Here is a 22,636-nt window from a genome sequence, read left to right as displayed (position 1 = left end):
GGATCTTTATAGGTTATGTAGGGAGCATTTGGCCTAGACAATTCGAAATTGAAAACTAAGATTCTATAATGAATGTACCTATTTGAATCCAAAAGTGAATTTCAAATCGGAACTTTTCATTTGATGATTTCAATTTGCTAATTGAAGAGAAAGAAAAATGAAAAATGCTCGAGATTATCAGTTTTAGCTAGTTTTAATAAACTAGCTTCTACAAGATTTACGTATAAGACGAATATTAAGCAGTCCTAAGCAGTATTGAAGGAATATAAAAACAGTAGTTTTAATAAGGTTTAATTAGGTCGTTAAAATGATATGATACCATAGAAAGAAATACTTTTTTTTTTGTTTGAATGAAGCTTATTTAAGCGGTAGATTTATATTAAAGGTATTCGAAGATTACATCCAATTGTAAAAAAAAAAAATGTTTTTAGTAATGACACATCAGCTTATAGTATTTTATAATCATATTCTTGTTAATTCATTCGGCGCTGGTATGATTTCTATGGGATCCTAACTCTGGAGTGGGGTTTGACTTTGTTTGGTTGTTTGACACTTACAAAGCAACGAAGCCAACTCTAAGGGTGGTTTTCACATGCACTTTGGTTGACTTTGGGTGGGTGGTCATCGTCTACGTCTTAAATTTTGCATTAGACTTAATCATATAAAAATAATTTTTCTTCTTTTTTAGGAAATATTTAAGATGCCACAAACAAACAAGAAAGCGGTACATTAAAAGCTTTACAAAAACTATAGCTCTGCAACATTGGAAGTCGCTTTATTGTTAGTCCGAGAAGTCAATATGTCATTAAACAAGGCGCCAAGGGAGTTCAAAATCGCAAGGTCCTTGCCCTAAAACAAAATTAAAAACCTCCACACAGAGTCTGTTGGTGGGCAAACCGCGCTTGTTAAAATTCTTGTAACAACTAGCAATTAGGGAATTTCACTTTCGATACTTGATCTTCACCACATCACCAAGGCGTTTCTCGACAGCAAAAAGAAATGTGTTTCACAAGTTTAATGACAATTTGCGTGGCAAGGATTGGGGAGATTCCTTTTTGAATAGGCGAAAGAATCAAATAATATTACCAATGTGCCAAAATTATAACACCATCGAGGGCTGCCATATCGGTTTCCACAATGTTTAGTTTGTTCGATAATCTTGAAGTCAGCTTGCAAGGTGTACCACCAGAAAACATCAGTAATTACAACGAAACCAAACAAATAAATTGCACGACTGGGGTCGCACGTACTTGCTCTTATGGTAAAAGTGACTCTAATGTTAAAGCTTTTCATTGAACAAAATAAGGTACAGTGCTGCTAAAAACATTCCGGATTTTTTTGTAATTTTCATCAATTGAAATTTTATAACACAAAACTGGAACAAAATATTGTTTTAATATTTTTTCTAGATCATTAATATATCAGTCAAGGAATTTGAACACAAATTAATGTTCTTTAATACATTCAAAAATTTTAAAAATTGAAAAATGAAGGAAAGGCAGCATTTCGTCTGTGCAAAACTAACCGGATTTTTTAAGGATTTCAATTTTCGCTGTTGAGGCAACGGTTTTAAGCGTCACTTCTGTAAAATTTTTGTTTGCAGTGACAAACAAAGTTGTTAGCTTTGTGAATTGTATAAATTACTTAATGGAATAACGGAAAAAACGCATTATAGTCACAAAATTCGTAACTGAGTCGTAGAACACTTTCAAGCCGAAATAAAACATAATGTTATCCCTTTGGAATGTTGTAAATTGCAACGTCAAGTGTGTATGATATCGTCAAAAAGTAAAAAAGAGAAAAATCAGTTGAAGCAGATCACTTGGGTGGATGCCATAACAAAATATCCTTAAAAAGTGATAGGCGAATAAAGAATTTTTTGATATAAGATCCCTTTGCGGCTTCTTAAACGATTTGTGAGGAGCTTAATCTGCCTTCAACATCAAGTACAGTAAAGAAGGCTTTCAGAGACTTGGTCTTAATCTGTCTCCACTCGGAAAAAGGCCATTCTTTAATACTAAGCATTGTCTAAAAAAGTTGGCAATTTAAAGGATCTTTAAATTTTAAAATAAAAATACTTCATCATGGTTTTATTTACAAAAAATCATCTCAATTGCTCGATAACAAAACGGAAAAATATGTTTTTCAATGATAAAAGCAATTTTAACTGGGTCTATTCCGATTGTAAATTGGCAGCCAGGCTCTCAAACATGGACATGTTTAAAACCAAAAAAATATGCTCCCTACCGTGAACACAGCAGAGGATCAATGATGGTTTGGGGGTTCTTTCAGCTACAGGCTCTACCCCGTTACACAGAATCAACGGATTTATGGATCATTTTCAGAATGGAGAGATGTTGGAGTCGATAATGGCTCCATAAAAGGAGAAAGAAGTGCTTTTACATTGGCTCTTCCTGCAAGTTATGATGCCAAAAAATTTTAAAAGCTCGTAAAACAGCAGTTCGGGGTAGACAATACTCCTGGCTTGGAATAGCCGGAACAATTTATCCGACCGAACCCGATTGAAAATTTGTGGGCAATCTTTAAGTGACAGGTAGAGAAGAAAAAGCACACCTCAGCAACTAACGTACTTGCAGCTTTGAAAAATGACTAGGAAGATATTCCTAGTTCTATTTTAAATAATTTGGCCGAGTCCAAGCCTCGTTGGTGCCAAGCAGTTTTCGAAAACAAAGGTTTCTGAGCAAAATATTAACTTTGAACATTAACATTAATAAATCCGGTTAGTTTTTCACAGCTGAAATTCTGGCTTTACTTCATTTTTTAATTTTTAAATTTTTTGTATGTGTTAAAGATCATTATTTTTTGTTGAAATTGCTTAAGTGATATATGAACGATCTAGAAAAAATATTAAAACAATATTTTGTTCCAGGTTTGTGTTATAAAATTTTATTTGATGAAAATGACAAAAAAATCCGGAATGTTTTTAGCAGCACTGTAGGTATATGATATTTTCACGGAATTTCATAAGTGGAAAAAAAAAATAAAATCTTTTTTTATAAATAATTAAATACCGTTTTAAATGATCTTTTACAAAAAACTAAGTATGCCATTTTATTTCTTGTATAAAAAGGAATTTTTAGAAAATCGTTAGAACCGTTTTTTAAAAAAATAATTTTTTATATATAAATATATTTTTCAAAAAAAAAGTTAGTATGCCATTTTGAAGAAATAAATAATTTACACATAAAAACGGAATTTGAAAATTTTTTACCAACCCGTTTCCAAAAAATTGATTTTTCAAAAAAAAAATTTGAAATATTTTTTAAAAATTCAAAAATGTGTTTTTTGAAAAATTTAATTTAAACGTTTCTGTACAAAAATTTTGGTCGAAATATGTTTTGTCGTTTACGAGAAATTCATAAATCAAAAAAACCATTCTATGGCAGGTACCGTTAATAACGGTTCAAAAAAATATTTTTTTTATTTCCAAAGGAAGCTTTTATGTGTTACACTACGTAAAAATTTTAGTCAAAATCGTTAGAGCCGTTTTTGAAAAAAATTAACTTTTCTATTTCTGTTATAACGGTACCGTTAGTTTTGGTCCTAAAAAAAATTTCAATTTGTCCTCTAGGGAATCACCCAAAACTGTTAACTACCAAGTTTGAAGGAAATCGCTCCATTAGTTTAGGTGGTAGCTCGAGGTACACACAGACAGACGGACAGACAGACAGACAGACAGACAGAATTGCCGGACCCACTTTTTTTGGCATTCTCCATCATCGTAATGTCATGTAAAATTGTTACCTCGAGTTCGATTTTTTTTACGAATCCTAAACTTGCCCTATAGTACCTATGTATATCGCAAGTAAAAAGGTAAAAAATATTGCAAAATTTATTCACATTTGAATCTGAAAAGTTGACCAAAGTCACCCGACTTCACGATAAGTAAGTAAGTTTTGTGTAAAGTTTATATTGCGACAGCATTAAACATTTTGAAAAAAAAAAAAAACGAAATGTTATCACCCACTTAAAACTATAAACATTTCTTTTCAAGACAGGTGGTAGTTTTACTAGTGTTTCCAACATTAAATTCCGTGATTTTTAAAACCAAAGTTATATGCATACATGATTGACACAAAAGAAAACCGTTCAATAGAAAGAATTTGAAAAAAAGATGCCAATCGTCATGAAATAAACATTCCAATATGTCTGGGTCGATCAATCCACCAATCTAATCTAAACTTCCAAGAAATAATATTTTGTATACAAGAAGGTATTAAAAAAATACGTCATTAATAAATTTCTTTTGTGTTATTTTTAGATTGCTAAAATTAAAAAAACACTATGATCAAGCGTGAATCCATTGCCATATCTCTAAAGAGTTTTCAACGGATCTTGTTAATTAAGAAAAAAGAAAAAATATTTCACTCAGATTTACTGTCAAAGTTTCACATATAAAAAAAAAATACGCGTTAATTTAGTGTACGACAGAGACTAAATGATTATCCCAAAGAATTTCCAATTTAAAAAATAAAAAAAAAATAAACAGAGTATAATAACAATAAAAAGTTCATCTAGAGATTTTGTTGGGTATTCCTCTTAAGTGTGAAAAATGTTTTTATTATTAAATTCATTCGGGAAGGTCGTACTTTCCGAATTTTGATTCGAAGAACGTATGTTTTATTTTTTGTACCAGTTTAGCGTAGAAAGCCAAACCCATCTACGTCAATAAATGTTAAATGTCACATACGTTCTTCTTATCTTGTCAACATATTTCCTCAAATCTAATTTTGTACCAAATTTATACTCTTCAAATTCCTCTACAGAATTTCGTATGATTCTCTATCGATTCAAATATGTACTTTCAGCAAATTCATTAAGATACTTAGTCATATTATCAAGCTTTTTATTTAATTGGATGAATTGAATAAAAAAAAAAAAGAAAAAGTAAATAAATAAACCCACCCACTTTAAACACATAAACATACTTTTATTTTGTTTAGATTTATATGTAAAGATTAACGCGCATACATAGATTCATCTAATTAAGTTTAAAAATAAATTCTATTTGGCACTTATTTATAGGTCAAGGCCTGTAAGACGTCATTAGGGTGTAATTCATTTTTCTTATTTAAGTGAGATATCTACACAAGTGTTGTTACTTTCTCAGTTTACGCAAATAGGAAACAGACACGAGACTTGTTGATTTGAATCTTATAAAGAAATACGAGTACAAAATAAAAAAAATATTTCTAGGAAAAACATTGAACGGTTGACAACTTGTTATAAATCGCTTTCACTCTTATTTTGATTTATGAATAAAAATGCATATATCGTGGGCACAACGCCAAAACCACGAATCTGCAAAATTGTAGTTTTGAGAAAAACGGCTTCAAAGTTTTGGAAATACATGCAATCTTATGGGAACTCGTTCTACGGAAATGGATATTTTAGGCAACAGATGGATGATTGGGGTCGAAGCAGTGGACAGAGGGACCGATAACAAGTTAAATGACGCATTAAAGTGAAAATGTCCAAAAATGCAGATGCGTCATTTAACTTGTTATCGGTCTTTCTATTTACTGTTTCGATCCCAATCCTCCATTTGTTGTCTAGAAGCCTAAAATATCAATATTCGTTCCACTAGTCTCCATAAGATTGTATGAGTTTCGAAAACTTTGAAGCCGTTTTCTCAAAACTACAATTTTGCAGATTCGTGGTTTTGGCTTTGTGCCAACGATATAAACAGCAAGGATTTATAATACGAAAAAGATGCTCGAAACACACTGTGTTAATACAGTGTTCTTTTACAATTAAAGCTAGAAATTAAATTTCATAAATAAATTTGGAACATTTGGCTAAATTTGTTCACACTCCGTTAAATTTAATGTCGAAAAATTATCGTATAATGATAAAACAAAAAGAATGTGAAAGCTTTATTATTTTAGTAATAAATATATTTTTGAAATTGCGCAATCGCACAAATATTAGAAATATACCATAACCCAAATTTTCAATTTTTTTCTATTTTTATAGTTTCCTTCATCAGGAAGTGTGAAATTTTTTTCTGAAAAAGTGATTATAATTTTTAGAAAGGCTATTTCAAGTTTCTTTTTGTTTGACACAGTTTTTTTTAGACTGCAATATCAGTGGCCCGTTCTTTTATTAAATAAAGTTAACTTTGGTTGTTGTGTCAAAAAAATCGTTGTATTCGTTTTTATTAGACTTTGTTAGAAAATTTCAACTTTGATTTAGGAACGACTAATGTTACATTTTGTTGATCTGCCAAAATAAATTTTTTTGAGATAAATTTTATGAATGAATAAACAAGAAGGAATTAAATTATAGTACTGAAATAATTCGTTTAAATTGAATTCTAAGCAAATTGAAGCAAAAATATGCATTAAATAATTTCAAATTTGATAACAAACAAAAAATTCTCTTCTCACATCTTCCCGTCTCTTCTCCATTTAGTTGTGTTTGACAGATTAACATTGAAACTCAAGTCCAGAAGCTGAGTTCGAAAAAGTTACAAAATGTATTTATTTGACACTTCAACATTGGATTTAGGAACGATGTTGTGACGTCACGATGTTAAATTTCGTAACTTTTAGGAACATTTAGAAACGATGAAAGTTAACTATTTTTAATAATAGTTAACATCGGCGAATAAAAGAACGCACTTCAGTCATCAAACCAAAAATCTTGACTTAACTAATATTACTTAACAACGGATCACTTCACAGAAAATTCAAGGATACATTTCAAATCAAACTAGTGTAAAAACATTTTATGTTGTATAGTAGGTATCTCGCTAACTTGAACACATACGAAACCAGGCCTGTTCAAGTTATTGGATTGTTCAAGATACTGGAACATATAAAAAGTTTTCCTTTTTGCCCGAATTCAATTTTGTATTATAAATTAATGTAAATGACATAAAACACGATTGCAAAAGTAGTTTCCTACATTGAGGAAATTCAAACTTCTGTTGAAATACAATTTATTTGTTCAAGTTAAAGAGCTTCAAATATTTAAATTATTCAACTTATAGAGTCAGCAATAAAAAAGTTCAAGAAAATAGGATGTTCAAGTTATTGGATTGTTTAAGTTATCGTATGTTCAAGTTAGCGAGAGTCCATGTACCTTAGATTTTGGTTTGCATTCACATTCAATTACAACGTCAAAAGCACCAAGTTGTTTGGTCCAGTATTTAAAATAATATAATTTGAAGAACATTTTTGGAATTTAATTAATGGATACATTCTTTTAACCACATTATAGTTTGTTCCACCCTAATGTACGTACATATTTACTAATATAATGCAGATAACATCACGTTCAAAGTACGCATGCTTCTGTTGATTGCAAATGAAATATTTTTAAATGCGTATTAATCGCGTGCCTGCTATTTTTAGAATTATTTGTTTACAAGTTGTAGAGGGTCTATTTTCTAAGTTTTTCATATTGTAAAAATATGCAAATTAAATCTGTTTTAAATTATCAAAAGATCAATACTTTTCATTTACATTAGAAATTAACTTCGATGTTACACTTTCTCGTGTCCTGCTGGCCGTATGTTAAAAATCGACCTTATCATGAATTTTATTCATATCGTAAATTGATTACGAATCCCGAAACCCAATTGTAATAGCAATTTGTATGAAATTTTTACATACGATAGATTACATTATAGTTGCTTTCGAGATTCGAAAATCTACGATACGAATGGAATTCATAATAAGACAGAATACAAATATCAGACAAAGTGACTACAGACACGTTCGTACATCGTACATACATGTATCAATTTTTTTTTATATTTCGATGAAGTTTAAGCAATTCGCTAAATTTTCGATCAACCAATATCTATATCTATATTGTTAATATCTATATCTATATTGACTAATTCTATGGAACAAAAAGTCTGCTGTACTTCAAAGCAAGCCAACGGGATACGAGTAGTATGCATTAGATATTTTCTTAAATTTTTCAAAACCATTTAAATCAAAATATTATATGTTACGTTGTTACGACTTGCCAAAATGCGCTGAAAAGTTTAAATCAACTGTTACTGTGTTTTTTTTTTGTATTTTTTTTTAATACAAATATGACGTTCAAAAGATCGCCTTTAATTGCCTTAAATTGAAATCAATCGATCAGCGGTATTTGGATTTAGTCAAATACAATTTAATTCAGCATTTTAAGTTCAAACAAAAAGCCGCCGCCGGCTCTTATTATAGAACCAAAACAAAAGAAAGACCAACAAATACTATACCTACATACATTCTATGTATGTAAATTCTATAAAAATTACGAATATCTCATAATTTTTATATTTCCCACCAAAAGCAAACAAATCAATACAAAAGGTGAATGATTGAAAAAGATGAAGACAAAAGAAAAAAAACGTAAACAGTTTAAGTGGCCAATTCAACGACCGATATCATGAATCTCCCACTCAACCCTTATGAATGAAAACTCGCAAGTTTATTGTCCCAGGTGCTATAAGTGTAAATGTAAACCAAACTATACGACACTGATATTTGATATTGACTTTTTTTTTTATTTATTAACAATAGGACGGTAAAAGTTTTGAATTGAATGTTAAATCTGTTTATTCATTATTTAATGTTTGTTCCCGTTTACCGCAGGTTACAAATGATCAAATTCGCAATTTTCTGCGAAAAATTATGTTCTTTTAAAGAATATAAAAGTTTAAAAAAAATGTGAATATAAAACGCTAGCAGGGGTAAGGTTGTTTTCTTTTTGTAAATGACTCAAATCACGTAGTTGAGAATTAAATTGCTAATATCATCAATTTATACATCAAAAACCAATTACACTTATTTATCCATTTTAGTGGCAAAGTAGATCGAATTTCAAATTTTGTTCACATATAATTTTTAAGTGGTGCGTCATGGCTTGAAGAGGGTAGTTGGGTAACTTTGGTAGAATATATTTTGTCCACATTTTTCTCATCCACATTAGTAGGCGTCTTCATGGAAAGCACTTATTTATTGTCGAATGACAATTCGATTCGATTTATTAGATTGTAACATGGATGTCAAATCTGCACCACGAATTTAGTGACCCTATTTTAACAAGTTATATAAAAAACAACAAGTTACACACCAAACAAATTATTTAATTGATCCACATGAGGAAGTAAGAGTAGTATACTTTACTTTTACTAAAATAAAAATTGTCAATATACATAGAAGATAGGGTCGTTACCCTTATTAAAGCTCTAAAAGGCCAAATTACAATGGCCGGAATAAGTATTTTGAAAAAATGAACATTTTTCGATCTAAAGAGAATAATCTGTTACGGTTAAAGATCAAATAGGAATGTTAACGGTTATTTAATAAGTATATTATGATGAATCTCATGATGGACAAAGTCATGGCGGTACATATTATGCTTCGAGCATGCATTTTTTTTTAATAAAAAGTGCTAATTTCTGAGTGAATTTCTGAGTGAGTATTTTGACAAACGTTCTTATTGAATGTTGGTAAGGTAAGGTAATGCATTTAACTTTGTTCAAGCATGTATCACTATGATAAACTAATACAAAAAAAAAAAAACATTGTACAACTAATGGACAAAAAACGAAATAAGAAATGCACTAAAAAAGCACATTTTGAGGAATTCAGTTTAAATCTTGGTTTGACTCCAAAAATCTTGGTTTCAGAAATGCCTTGGATCCTTTTATCTTATCTAAATCTTATTACTGATTATATTTTCTTTTAAAATCTTTTCTGCTTAAAGTTCCAAGTTAAGAATTTCCACTGTATGTTTTGTTTTTATTTTCAATTATTCTATATTAATGTATTATTAAAACATACTGTCATGTAACCTACCTTGGATTATGAAGCAATAAGCTAATATCAACTTCCGAACGAACTGAAAGTCAACTTTCTTTTTAAACACCCGCGATACAAGGTCAATGTCATTATTACAAAAAATCAAAATGCAAGTAGGTATGTAAATGCAATAAGCTTTTAACAAACAAAAATTCCCTAGCACTACACTAGACACAACAACTGTACCAGCAGAGCAGCACACACTTCCCGACTAATAAAAACTTTTTTCAGATTGATTTAATTTAAACAATAAAATATTCAGAGTAGTCTGATGATGATGGAATGAAATTAAAATACGTATATAATTGAACTGATAACACATCTATTGATCATGAGCTGATCATGCTAATAAACCTTACTTTCAAAAATTTCATGTATGCACCTACGTCAAAAAAAAAATAATAATAAGTTTATTCTAATTAAGCAGAGTTCAGCTCGCATAATAACAAAAAAAAAAAAAAAACTTATTTTTAAGTCGACATTCTTATCAATGAAACGAGACCTCATCATAAAGGCAAATAAAGGAAACGAATAATGATTGCTTTCTTCAGATGAGAGATACCTTCATTATTCTTTTTAGTACTGTAGGAGAGGTTGTTGATTCACTGAATCACAAAATGTGGACTTGGAACGAAATGCGTCTATGAACTTGAACTCTCGTGACACAGTATAATGATAACCGAAGAAGGAGGCCTTAAATAGATTTTGGGGTAATCATTTGTTTCTATTTACAAACAATAGCCAATATCAACAAAAACAAATATTTACTAAGCTTTATACTTAGGGACTAGAATTTTTAAGAAAAGGATAGGATTCCCTGCTTAACCTTTAAAAAATTTGACCTTGATAATTAATTCTAAAAGAAAAGCATTGTTGAAAAAAATCACATCTCTGAAACTTTCGAACCAAAAATATAAAAGGGGTGTGTCTCATATGTCTTGTCATGGGTGCATCGCAGTTCGCAGCTATCGCTAAATGGCAACGTTCATACAAAACTCTCCACCACCACAAATTTATCGAATCAATTAAAATATAAGCACGTGCAACAGATCATGCAATAAAATAATCAAAGTCAATAAAAAAGATCAAGAGAAAAGAATGAAATGAGCATAAAAGCAAAAATACATAGAGAAATACAAAATATTTCTGACTCTCTTTTGTTCATCTCGCATGATATAAAAACCTATATATGAGAAAAAATAAACAAACAAAAAAAAAAAATACCGATAAAAGAAGAAAATTTAATAAAAGAGAAGAACGTCATCAAAACGAATTTTAAAATTAGAGAAAATACCTATTGTTTGAAAAATAAAATAGTGTTGCCAGCTTCAAAATCAGATTTGCAATCAAATTGCAAGGAATTTGGACAATATGCCCCTTTTTCAATAAAAAAGATGAAAGCAGATTATAGAATAGGAGAAGAAGCAACGAAGAGGACTGCGCCACTTCTTATATCATAGAATAAGGAGAGGATAGTCGCAAATTGCATATCTGCCCCGGCTGGTGATGCAAACCGGGGGTCGAATTACATCATACAAATACGATCGTACGAGTATAACCTAAACGTTTTTCTGGTTACTTAAGTACCTTCAAAATAACAAATATAAAATGGAATGTATTCCCGATAGAAAACCATTAATATGAGGGGTGATCAAATAATTCATGGATTGGCAGGGGCAGAAGAGTAAATTAAGCATGCTTTTATTTTTCCTTTACTGTGTTAAGCCTAATGCATATTTAACATTGGTAAAAAGTTTATAAATCCCGCACAAGCAAATTGTCAAGCTCTTCAAAAAAAGCAGAAATTACCGATTTGAATTCTTAATCCGAGGTAAATTTTCTTCTTCAGAGTTCTTTTTCAGTTTAGGAAATTTAAGTATAATCAGAAGGCACTTTCATCAACAAAGGAGAAACAATTTGTTTTTGCTTTATTTGCTATATCAACAATATGGGCGATCAGTCCGATGAATCAAACATTAGGAGTTCCCTATTTATCTCGAACCTTTTGAAAAATACGTAATATTAAGATAAGACGAGAATTACGAAAATCTGTACCAAAATTTCAAGAAAATCCGTCCACTTGTTTAGGCTGCAGCTTCGTGTATAGATAGAAGTGATGACGCAACGACTCACAGACCGACGAAAGTCATGACGAAAACCACTTTTTTGAAATTTTCGATGAACGTTATGCGAATAATAGAGAAAGTAAAAATGGTTTTCTTTACCAAGCTCAATCTTTCGAAATTATAACATTTGAAAATCAGGAAACACCCCTATGATAGCTACAACTATAAGGTTTGAGTCTGCATGTTTCAAATGTTTGGAGCAAATAGTTTGGCTGGAATTTAAAATTGTTCGCAAAAGGTCCCAAACTCCATGCTATTCCCGTAAGAAACTTTAACCGATTGGAGGCACCGGTTAGAATTAATTTAGAGCCCTTGGGAGCGTACAAATTTCAATTTTTTTTAATAAGGGTCATCCTAATGTGCATTATGGAGGTCTCACAACTGTAACCGACCAAGTCAAAAAAAAAAATTCAAAAAATACAAATCTATTGCCAAAATCTTTGCAAGGCTTGACTCTATTAGTTTGGTCAAAAAGTAGTTCGTTTTGAATTGTCATTTGTTCGAGAAAAACGCTTGGTTTTGACCGCCCCTTTTAGACAATGCAAAGTAATTGCTGTATCTTAATGAGTCGAGAGCACATTTAACCCTCTGTAGGCACACCTCTTTTTTGTGACGTGATAGGCACACGGGTGCGAATTTGGTTTATACTTTTTCATGTCGCTAGAACTTTTTTCGGTCACAATATTTTATAGAGAATCAAGTATGAAATTGATGTAGAATATTCCGATTAATTCGAATATTGTATTCACAATTCCGAAAAAAAATATGTTCACCCTTATAAAGAGACTTTTTTGTGACCACTTTTTTGACAAATCGTAATTTTTTTATTTTTTTCCTGCCAAATTCGCACCCGTATGCCGACAGAGGGTTAATAATGCCGTTTTCAATTGGTTTTAATCAAGGATTAACTCATTTTCAAATGCAAAAGAACAGTTTAAGAGCGAAATTCAAGTTGAGATTTTTTTCAAACTCAAACACTCGCCCAAGTGAAGTCTTTCTTCATAGCAAAACTAAAGCGTCCAATTGACTAAATATCCCTGCCCATTAGGGTGGTTCAATTTTTTGGATTTCATATTTTCGTTGTTCCACACTTAAAATCTTTTTATTTATGTATTTTGTATTAAATACGTAAAATATCAGCTTTTTAGCTCAAGTGAAACTGGGCGCTCAAAAACCTCAAAGTTTTTGCTTGAATGCTTTTTTCCCCCAAAATAAAAAAAGAATTCATGAATACAAAATGAGTAACTCAACACGAAAGAAAGATGAGTTTGTTTACTGGGTTATCGAGAACTTCTGGACTAATCGTTTTTTAGCGAAATTCCAACTCCAAGACATGTCCAATTACGATACCATCAGATAAAAGGTGTTACAATATCTAATACTTCAAAGCTTATGAGCGCCCTCTTCGCAAGACTTAAGAGGGCTAAAACTTTCAGCATATGTTGGTATTGATGTGTCTAACAAAATAATAGGTGGGGAACTAATGGTTTATATGGTTTTTTTCCTTGTAACGTGGACCACACTACTGCCCATATTCCAACCGAGTGAGATAAAATTTAAGCGTTTCCTAAAAATGTTTCTTCAGGCGTTCACTTGCAAAAAAATTTCGACTCGAGTGATGACTAGAACATGGATGTTACTCGAAAGAAAGCTTAAGATATTTGCCGACTTGAGTGACGTCTATGAAAACCGTACTTAATCCTAAAACCACTAAAACCTATGGTCCTAAGGGTTGTGTTAACATTTAGAAGCTTTATAAGTATGTGATGATGATTGTCTACAGTTTCTTCCTATCCTTCATATATTTTGAACCGGCTTGAAAAAGTGTGTTTTTATCTGTTTAAACAACTGCATGCACGTTTGCATATAGACTTATTTTTAAAACTGTATCAGTAATTTTTCAGTTGGTGTACTGTTTGCATAAGTATTTACAGTATTTATTTACGTGAAAACTTTTACATACTAAGTGGTTAAAAGTAGCAATGCCCTAAAAAACTCTTGTGGACTGAAAGCTTAATAAATTTTACCAGCACGTTTCCTGGCATGTGGGAGTGGGTGCATTTAAATGAACTTCAGTAAATACAGAGTAAATCTTTATAAAGACATTTTACTGGCTTCAATACTTTACAACATAATTGCTTTAAATTTATTTAATTACAGTACAGCGTGTGTGTTACAGTAATCTTGTAATTTATTTATTAAGCGCATTATTTATTTAAACAAATTAGCAGGGATTTAATGAATATACATATGTAATTGTATTTTAAAGAATTTAGGTTGTGTTTGTAATTAAAAACTGGCAGAGATTTTTTACTTTACATTTACATAAACGGGAATGCAATATGAATTTAGTTTTTAAATGGTTTTCAACATGTTTTGTTTCCTTTATTTATTTTAGGATTGAAAAAAAAAAGAAACTAAAAAATCAAAATATTGTATAACCCTGCCAAATTTATAAAACATATTTAATTGGTTCAGCTAAATTTCTCATCATAAAGTCTAGTATAAATTTTATTTTATGAGTCTATCTATGTTTAACACAATTATTACTGTGTATTATACAATTTAAGCAAATTTACAAGGTTAAAAAAAGATAAAATTGATGTCATAGACCTTTAAATAGCATTCAAAGATCACCTGCAAATTTGTTTGGGTTTCTTCGTCTACCGGGATATTAAGATAACACTTAAAAGTGACGCCAAACAAGATAGGTATAACATTAATGTATACTATAAATACATGATATACGATATGTATGTGAGTTAACTATGTCACTGTTATGACTATTTACCTGTCAATAATATAAATATTTAATTTTGTTAATAGCTGGAGTTTTTTTTTCTGGAACTCAACTCATCTATCATAAAAATTGCCAACAAAACTGTTCTTGATTGTAATCATTGTCTATGTTTTGAGTGAACACTCCGCATTTAACAAATAAAGACAATATATAATTTTTATTCATTTCCTGGATCTTCTAATGGTCTTGAACCTAACTTTTTTCGCATTGTGGGATGAATATCCACATACTAGAAACAATTATGTGTTGGTGGTATAGTTATTTCCAAAACTACATTGTTAGTGCACTTTAATTTGGGTATACTGAAATATCCTATCTCATGCTTTCAAAAGACCTATCCCAAGATACCATCATTTTATGCTATCACTCCCAACTTCCATCCACAAAATTGATATGGCTCCTTAAAGTACCAAAAACGAGAGAACAGCGTAATTTAAAAACATAAACTTAAGCTTATGGTATAGCAAATAATTTTAAAATATTTCCCGATACTGGGTCTCTCGGAATGAGATGACAGATTTTGTGGATTCTATTTTCATATTTTTTGCTTACATTATTTTCTTCTCACATCTTTGACATGTCTATATACTTTGTGAGAAAGTTTGGAGGCATTTTAAACAACTTCTAGTAGATTAAACACTTAAAATCCAGTACCATTCAAGCAAAACAATTGAAATTAATGAACCGAACTATAAAAATACAACAACAAACTAAGCTAAATCTATGGGATTATTATTAAAATCAATATACAATATAGGTACATGAGTACTTAAGTATTGATTTATTATCAAAATTGTTTCTTTAAACTTTTCAGTATAAAATTTCTATAACAAACTTTTTCAGACAAAATGTAATTAGGTTAATAGCTGTCAATTTGATTTTATTTCTTTTTTTTATAAGAAAAACAAATATAGGTGCATAATTATTATTATCTACCTACTATATTTTGCCATTTCGTAAATTCTATAGAAATATCTGTTCTTTTATTTCACTTAATTCAACTGTTCCTTTATATTAACTTAAATGAGATTTCTAAGTCGTACACTCTATTGACTACAGAAGGTTGTCTGGTTTTTGTATTTTTTTTTTTTTTTCTTTTAAGAGAAAGAAAAATTATTTGATCAACTGAATACACAGAATAAAAATTAAACATGTTTATGCTTAGGTGTTCGAGATAATAAAACCTTTAGAAATTGTTCTTAGAGCAATCACTACTCTTTTAACAATATAAAATTAATTGAGTTTTCGAAAATTTAAATTTAAGAGTGATGAAGAAATAGAAGTACAGAAAAGTGTTTAAATATTTGTACATGATTTAGAGATGTGATAGTCATCTCATAAGCGAATATTAACAAAAACATTTCTGTTCGCTGCATTAACTTATTTTCTATATGATTTTGTTACGCATCAATTCACACGTACACACGGTTGAAATTGTTTGCAAACTGAAGACATCGAGGAAAACAAAATTTGCTAAATATGGAGACAATTGCATTCAATATCCCATTATGTTTCATTAAGAAGATTAATTCTCGATTTTGTTAGCATTATATAAATTTCGACTCAAGTGGATTTTTTTAGCAGAACTTTAACTTTCAGAATTTAAATAAGTATAATATGTTTGTTTAGAAATCGACAGGTTTAAGTCAAACCAAGTTAACTTAATGAAGTTCAGAAGTTTTTGTTATTTAACACAAAAAACATCTGAAAGAAGGTTTTAATATTTCTTTATTGAAATTTGATATCAAAATAGATTCCCGGATTTTTGCATGTGAACTAGTTCAACGTTCCTCGGAATCAAAAATACAAATTTGTAGGGATTGCAGATTCGACTCACTTAGATTGTGATACCAAAAAAACCAGCAAAATAGGAACCCACTCGTCGAACTATTCGAAGCTTTTTGTCAATACAGAAAATGTTGAACTTTCCTCTTTTTCTACGTCCACGCAACTCCTGAAGAAGTGATTAGAGAACTAATCCAGTCGTTTTGCGTGTCTTCCTTTTAAATAGTTTCATGTTAGAAGACCTATGGTGGAGTTGTTATGCAATGGATTTAGATTCAACAAACACTTTAAACATGTCAAGTTTATACATATTTTTTTGGTTGACAGGCATGTATTACGTTTGGCCCATCTAAGGTTAGTTTTCATTAAATCTTCCTTTTTTAGTGTAATTTTACATGTAGCGATAGGTATACTTGTAATGTTCCGCTTTGGTCGTAGAGGAGTGTTTTTTTCCTATTTTGACAGAAGAATTATCTTTCTGACCCGGCATTTCCATTCGAATTCAATTTTCTCCTGTTTTCGAATTTCAGCTACTCCGTATTCCATATTCGAACACATTTTGCCGATTCATAGGTGTTTCGGAAAACGAACGTACATATCTTCAATCTGACAAATTTTTGCCGTTTTCAATCCGGATAGCAATTTGCTACCGGAAAACAATATTCTCCAACAAAAAAGTCGAATGGAAATCAGAACAACCATTTTCAATCCGTACGGATTCAATTTTCGAATTTTAGAACAGCCGTGTAAGTTTAGTTCGATAGTTTAGAACCATGATTGATTTTGTAAGGACCGAGGCAAGAGATTTAATTTCTACAGGACAATATGTGAGTACATGGACTATACATGTTTAAGACGTTGTTTTTTTTTTCTTTTTTTCTGTAAAATTGTTTGTTTTGAACAAAAATGTAGCATGATCTGAACTTAAATTATTATCGATCACTCAAATGAACTCAATTATCAAACTCTACTTTTAGTCTAAGAGCGGCATTACATGGTTTTCGGGAGGTTAAATATCGCGAGTTTTCCAATTAATGTAAGTATCTAGGCTAAATTAACACAAATTTACATTCTGACTAAGGACTTAGGGTGCTCCGTCATTTTCTTTAAGCCTGAAGACATCAATCTTGACGATGCGATCAATAGAACTCAAGATATACGCTGTTTAAGCCTGGTACGCTGCTGTCTGCTGATGCGAAACGAAATTTTTGCATACAAAATTTCGTTAACGAAATCTTGAACGAAATTAAATTTGTTTTGTTTTTGCTTTAAAACTTAATTTCGGATGTTTTTTCTTGAATTTTTGTAGGTATTTATGTTTCTATTATTTTTACTTTTCTATAATACATGATGGTATTTTTTCGTTAACTTGTCCGCTGTTGACTTTGAAGACTTCAAAATTTTTCGTTTCGCTTCAGCAGCGTACTCACCGTTGCCACAATGGTCATTTATGACCAAAATTAGTCATTTTATATTCACTTGGTCATTTGGTCACACTTTTTTCTGAAGAAATGGACAAAGTATCAGCCTGTTCTATTATTAGTTTCCAGTAAAAAGTTCTACCCGAAATTTTTTTTGTTCGACTAGTTTCTTATGTTCTTACCAAAATTTTAGTGAGAAACCAGCTGTTTACCTAGCATATAACCGGAAAAAAGTTCGAAATACGGGGAATTTTCCGAACGTGAACAACTTTTCGACCACAACTCAGAATAAGGGAAAAGTGACATTTAATTTTTCCGGGTATAATCTTGTTCACGTGAAAGCTCTACTTTCAATTTTCATGTCCACAAAAAATTAAAGGATGCCATGTTGGGTATACAAATAAACAGTACCTATGTATATCAAAAATATTACTTCCTGTCCAGAGGAACAGAGAACTTTTTTTTGAGTACATTGAAGATGTTTTTATAGTAAAAAAGCTGAGAAACTTCTAATCTTAAACAATTAATTTTATCTTTAAACATTTTAAGTAACATCAATGATCTCCATTTCGGAAGTTTTTTGCAACAAATGACAATTATTTGAAACGAAACACTTTTTGACCAAACTAATGATAGATCTTAAACCTTTGGCACTAGATTTGAATTTTTTTTTTTTTACTTGGTCCGTTATAGCTGTGAGCCCTCCATTTATAGTTACTGTTCTAATGTCCCTTACGTATATTCTTTATATAATTTTGTCTTTAGTTAAAAGTTGGCAGAAACAAATTATTTTGGTCATTTTTAGTTGTGTTTGGTCATTTTTATTTACATTCTTGGTCACAAATTTTTTTTTAAGTGGCAACCGTGAGCGTACTAGGCTTTAAGCGGCTTTGTTTTGGAGACTTTTCTGTTCAGTTCTATTTGTCGCCTGTTGAGGTTAAGGTATTTAAGATAAGGGGATATGACACAGCATCATTCCTTATATTCAAAATCTTAATTTGTGTTAATTTAGTCTACTCATATTAATTGGAAAACTCGCCATATTTTATTTCCCGAAAACAATATATGTAAGGCCGCGATTTAAAGCTGCTAGACTTTTAAATTCGTTATTAGAACCTCGACTCCCAAAATTTGCTGTAGGCTCTCGATCTATTTCAATCAATCATTACATAGAATAGTTTGAAAATTAATTCCAATAGAAATAAGCAAAAGAATTCCTATATAGTACCTATAGACCAGGGTCGATAATTTTTGAAACCAAAAAAAATCATAGTAGGATGAAACCCATTGGAGAAGGAGGTGAACATGATGAAAATTAAAGGAAAAATAAATTACGGGCGAGCCGAGTTCGGGAAGTGGGTGGGTTGAGTTTTTAATGGTAAAAAATGGTATATCTCGATTTCCGGCAAAACTACAAATCCTATAGAAAAAAGTTGTATGGCAAAGTTGTAGGTAATAAAAAGATCTACAACTTTTGTATCAACAATTTTTTCACATAACCTCAAAATTTATGTGAAAAATTCAAAAAACCGAGTTTATGGTTTTTTATTTTTATCTTTTTCAAACAAATGTTTTTTTCTACGAAATTTGGTGAAAACTTACCTTATTATGTCCCAAATACACTGTAATTTATTTGATTTAAAATATTAATTTGTTCACCTTATTTTGACTTAATACCAAAAAAACACCCTAATTTTCAATCGAAAATTCACGTGTCAAAATATGAGCTTTTTTCAAAAAGTCGGTGGGCATTTCGTTCGGTATAATGTCTATTTTCTGATGGTGTAAAAAAAAATGTACATTAGTATACTAAAGAACATGTTCTAGTAAAATTCAAAAAATGAAAAAAGCTTGAATTAAAAAAAAAATTATCATTGTTTACAATTTTGGCCTATTTATTCAAATTTACATTTTAATTACTCAAAAAACGTAAGATTTCATGTAACATTGATTAATCTTACGTTTTTTGAGTAATTAAAGTGTAAATTTTAATAAATAGGCCAAAATTGTAAACAATGAAAAAAAAGTTTTTTCGAATTCAAGCTTTTTTCATTTTTTGAATTTTACTAGAACATGTTCTATAGTATACTAATGTAAAATTTTTTTTACACGATCAGAAAATAGACATTTTAACGAACGAAATGCCCACCGACTTTTTGAAAAAAGCTCATATTTTGACACGTGAATTTTCGATTGAAAATTAGGGTGTTTTTTTGGTATTAAGTCAAAATAAGGTGAACAAATTAATATTTTAAATCAAATAAATTACAGTGTATTTGGGACATAATAAGGTAAATTTTCACAAAATTTCGTAGAAAAAAACATTTTTTTGAAAAAGATAAAAATAAAAAACCAAAAACTCGGTTTTTTGAATTTTTCACATAAATTTTGAGGTTATGTGAAAAAATTGTTGATACAAAAGTTGTAGATCTTTTTATTACCTACAACTTTGCCATACAACTTTTTTCTATAGGATTTGTAGTTTTGCCGGAAATCGAGATATACCATTTTTTACCATTAAAAACTCAACCCACCCACTTCCCGAACTCGGCTCGCCCGTAATTTATTTTTCCTTTCATTCTTATCATATTCCCCTCCTTTTCCAATGGGTTTCATCCTACTATGATTTTTTTGTACTTTTTAATGTTTTTGAAGGCATCGGCACTGGTCTACTACAAAAAATTAAACTAACGAAGTAAAAAACCTTCATACGAATAAATTTAGCGAAACAAACATTTTAAAGTATAAAATTCACTCTTGGCAACACTTTAATTAAATTGCCAACAAAAAAAAAAAAAATTAGAGGGCAAAAGAAAGAGAAAAATATGCAAAAATCAGCACAAAAATTTGAAGGAAGAAAAACCAGAAATATAGAATAAGAAAGTTTTCATTTTAATAGAAAAATGACTAATGGCAGAAAATACAAATTATGTACTAACTTAATTTAAACTTACCTTCCAAGAATTTCTTTTGGTTCATATTTAGCATAGAAACCTTTAGCTGCATCTTTGTCAGGCAACAAATCTTCATCTTCTTCGTCCTTGGCCATGTCTGCTCGCCGAATTTTGCTCAAAATTTAATACAACGTTGCGAAAAAAAAGACAACAAACTGTTCTTTTTTTATTTTGTTTTTCTATTCACAAAGTTTTACAATTATTTTAAAACAGGCAACAAAAAAATGGAATCTAGATTAAAATAAATCAACAGCTTTTAGTTTGTGTTTTTATTTTTTATTATAATTTTTAAAGAATAAACTATTAAAGAGCAATGCCGGTAGAGGTTGTAGCAAGTAGATTAATATTTTCTTTTTTCCTTACAAACGAAAGAGACCCAACAGACCCCGACTAAACTCGCTCAAACACAAAAAAATTCGTAATAAGTCACGAAAATTATTTAAATAAAACGTGCAGTAGTCTATTTTTATAACAACAAATATAAGTAATAACCAGCAAGTAGTAAAGTCTAAAGTGAAGTCAGAAGAGAAGAGTGACAACAATCCAAAAAGATGTTTAATGTGCGGCTGCGAGTAAAAAAGCACAAAATCATACAAAAAAAAAAAACGAAATAAGATTGTGTCTGTCGTTCTGTGATAAATTACACAACTTTTTCTTCAATTAAAATGATTTTTTTGTTGTTTTTTTTTTTTTTGCCTTCTTTAAGATGTATTCTTCGTAGTTTGGGATTTTTGACTATTTAACTATTCTCTTCTGTTTCGTTTTAATTTTTTCATGGGTAAATTTGTGGGATACAAATTTAATTAATTTTCATAAAAAAAAAAAATCTTTTGCAAAAATACATAAATAAAAAATACCGTCAATTTTTTGGTCAACAAAACAAGGGACAGTAAACGAACAGTAGACGGTCAGTCCTTCTTAATAAATACGACAAAAAGAGACACAAACATGAGAAGAAAAAAAAAATGTTCAATGTCAAAAAAGGTTAATCTACATTCTACAAAAATTCGGCTACTCTTTTGCTTTATTTTTGCAAATATGTTCCTCTTTTCTATTAACTAAAAAAATTGATTATAAATTAATTTCTTAGGAATTTAAAAAAAGGAATTTTTATTTACACACATTAAACAAAAAATTGCGTAGAAAAGTTCAGTTCGGTTTCAGTTTCAGGTTATTTTCAATTTGGAGAAAAAAAAGTATTGACCCGTTTTTCACACTCTTCGCTCGCGGTCGCTGTCAAACTGTTGTTTGGGGGGAGCGCGCAATAAGTTAAGTTGATGAATGGGAGAACAGATGGTCGTTCAGTAAATATAAGATTTGATAAAGTTGTTGAAGTAAAATTCACATTCAGAGAAAAGAAAAAAACTAAATTTGATTGGAAATTTCGTGAAACAAGTGCAACCAACAACGAAATGGCAGCAGCAAACGAACCGACTAACAGCAAATGAATTTAGCGAATGATGGTGTGGAGAAAGTAAATGCAAACGAATATAAAAAAAAGTTTTTATGTACTCTCTTTGCTCAAGGAAAGGACAAAAAAAAAATAATTGAATAAACAATGGAGTTATCTCTGTTGCACACCATCAAGAATGTCAGTGGAAAGCAAACAAGAGGAACGTGTTAGAAAATATAGCATGAGAGATTGTAAGATGAGAGCAGGATTTGTTTTTGTAGAATTTGGTGCATACTTTTGGGAGTTTTGTTTTGAGTTCATTCGACTTTA

At 30.3% G+C, this 22,636-nt stretch overlaps 1 protein-coding gene across 5 annotated transcripts in view; it reads right to left on the bottom strand.

Moving 5' to 3' along the window:
* Positions 1-22,372, bottom strand: part of LOC129917835 (phosphorylase b kinase gamma catalytic chain, skeletal muscle/heart isoform) — a 40,298-nt gene extending 17,926 nt beyond the window's left edge. For 2 of the 5 annotated variants that reach the window (XM_055998011.1, XM_055998013.1), the window contains exons 1-2: positions 22,036-22,369; positions 20,914-21,144 (exon numbers count right to left, since the gene is read on the bottom strand). In XM_055998011.1, coding sequence (XP_055853986.1) covers positions 20,914-21,008 — 95 coding nt within the window. In that variant the 5' untranslated portion in view covers positions 21,009-21,144; positions 22,036-22,369. Of the gene's footprint in view, positions 1-9,824; positions 10,048-20,913; positions 21,145-22,035 lie in introns of those variants that run through there. The other 3 variants (XM_055998009.1, XM_055998010.1, XM_055998012.1) reach the window with 3 other exon arrangements.
* Between the last annotated feature and the right edge of the window lie 264 nt (positions 22,373-22,636).

The sequence above is a fragment of the Episyrphus balteatus genome, chromosome 4, assembly GCF_945859705.1.
Source record: "Episyrphus balteatus chromosome 4, idEpiBalt1.1, whole genome shotgun sequence".
NCBI lineage: Eukaryota > Metazoa > Arthropoda > Insecta > Diptera > Syrphidae > Episyrphus > Episyrphus balteatus.
This window is presented reverse-complemented; position numbering and strand designations above follow the sequence as displayed.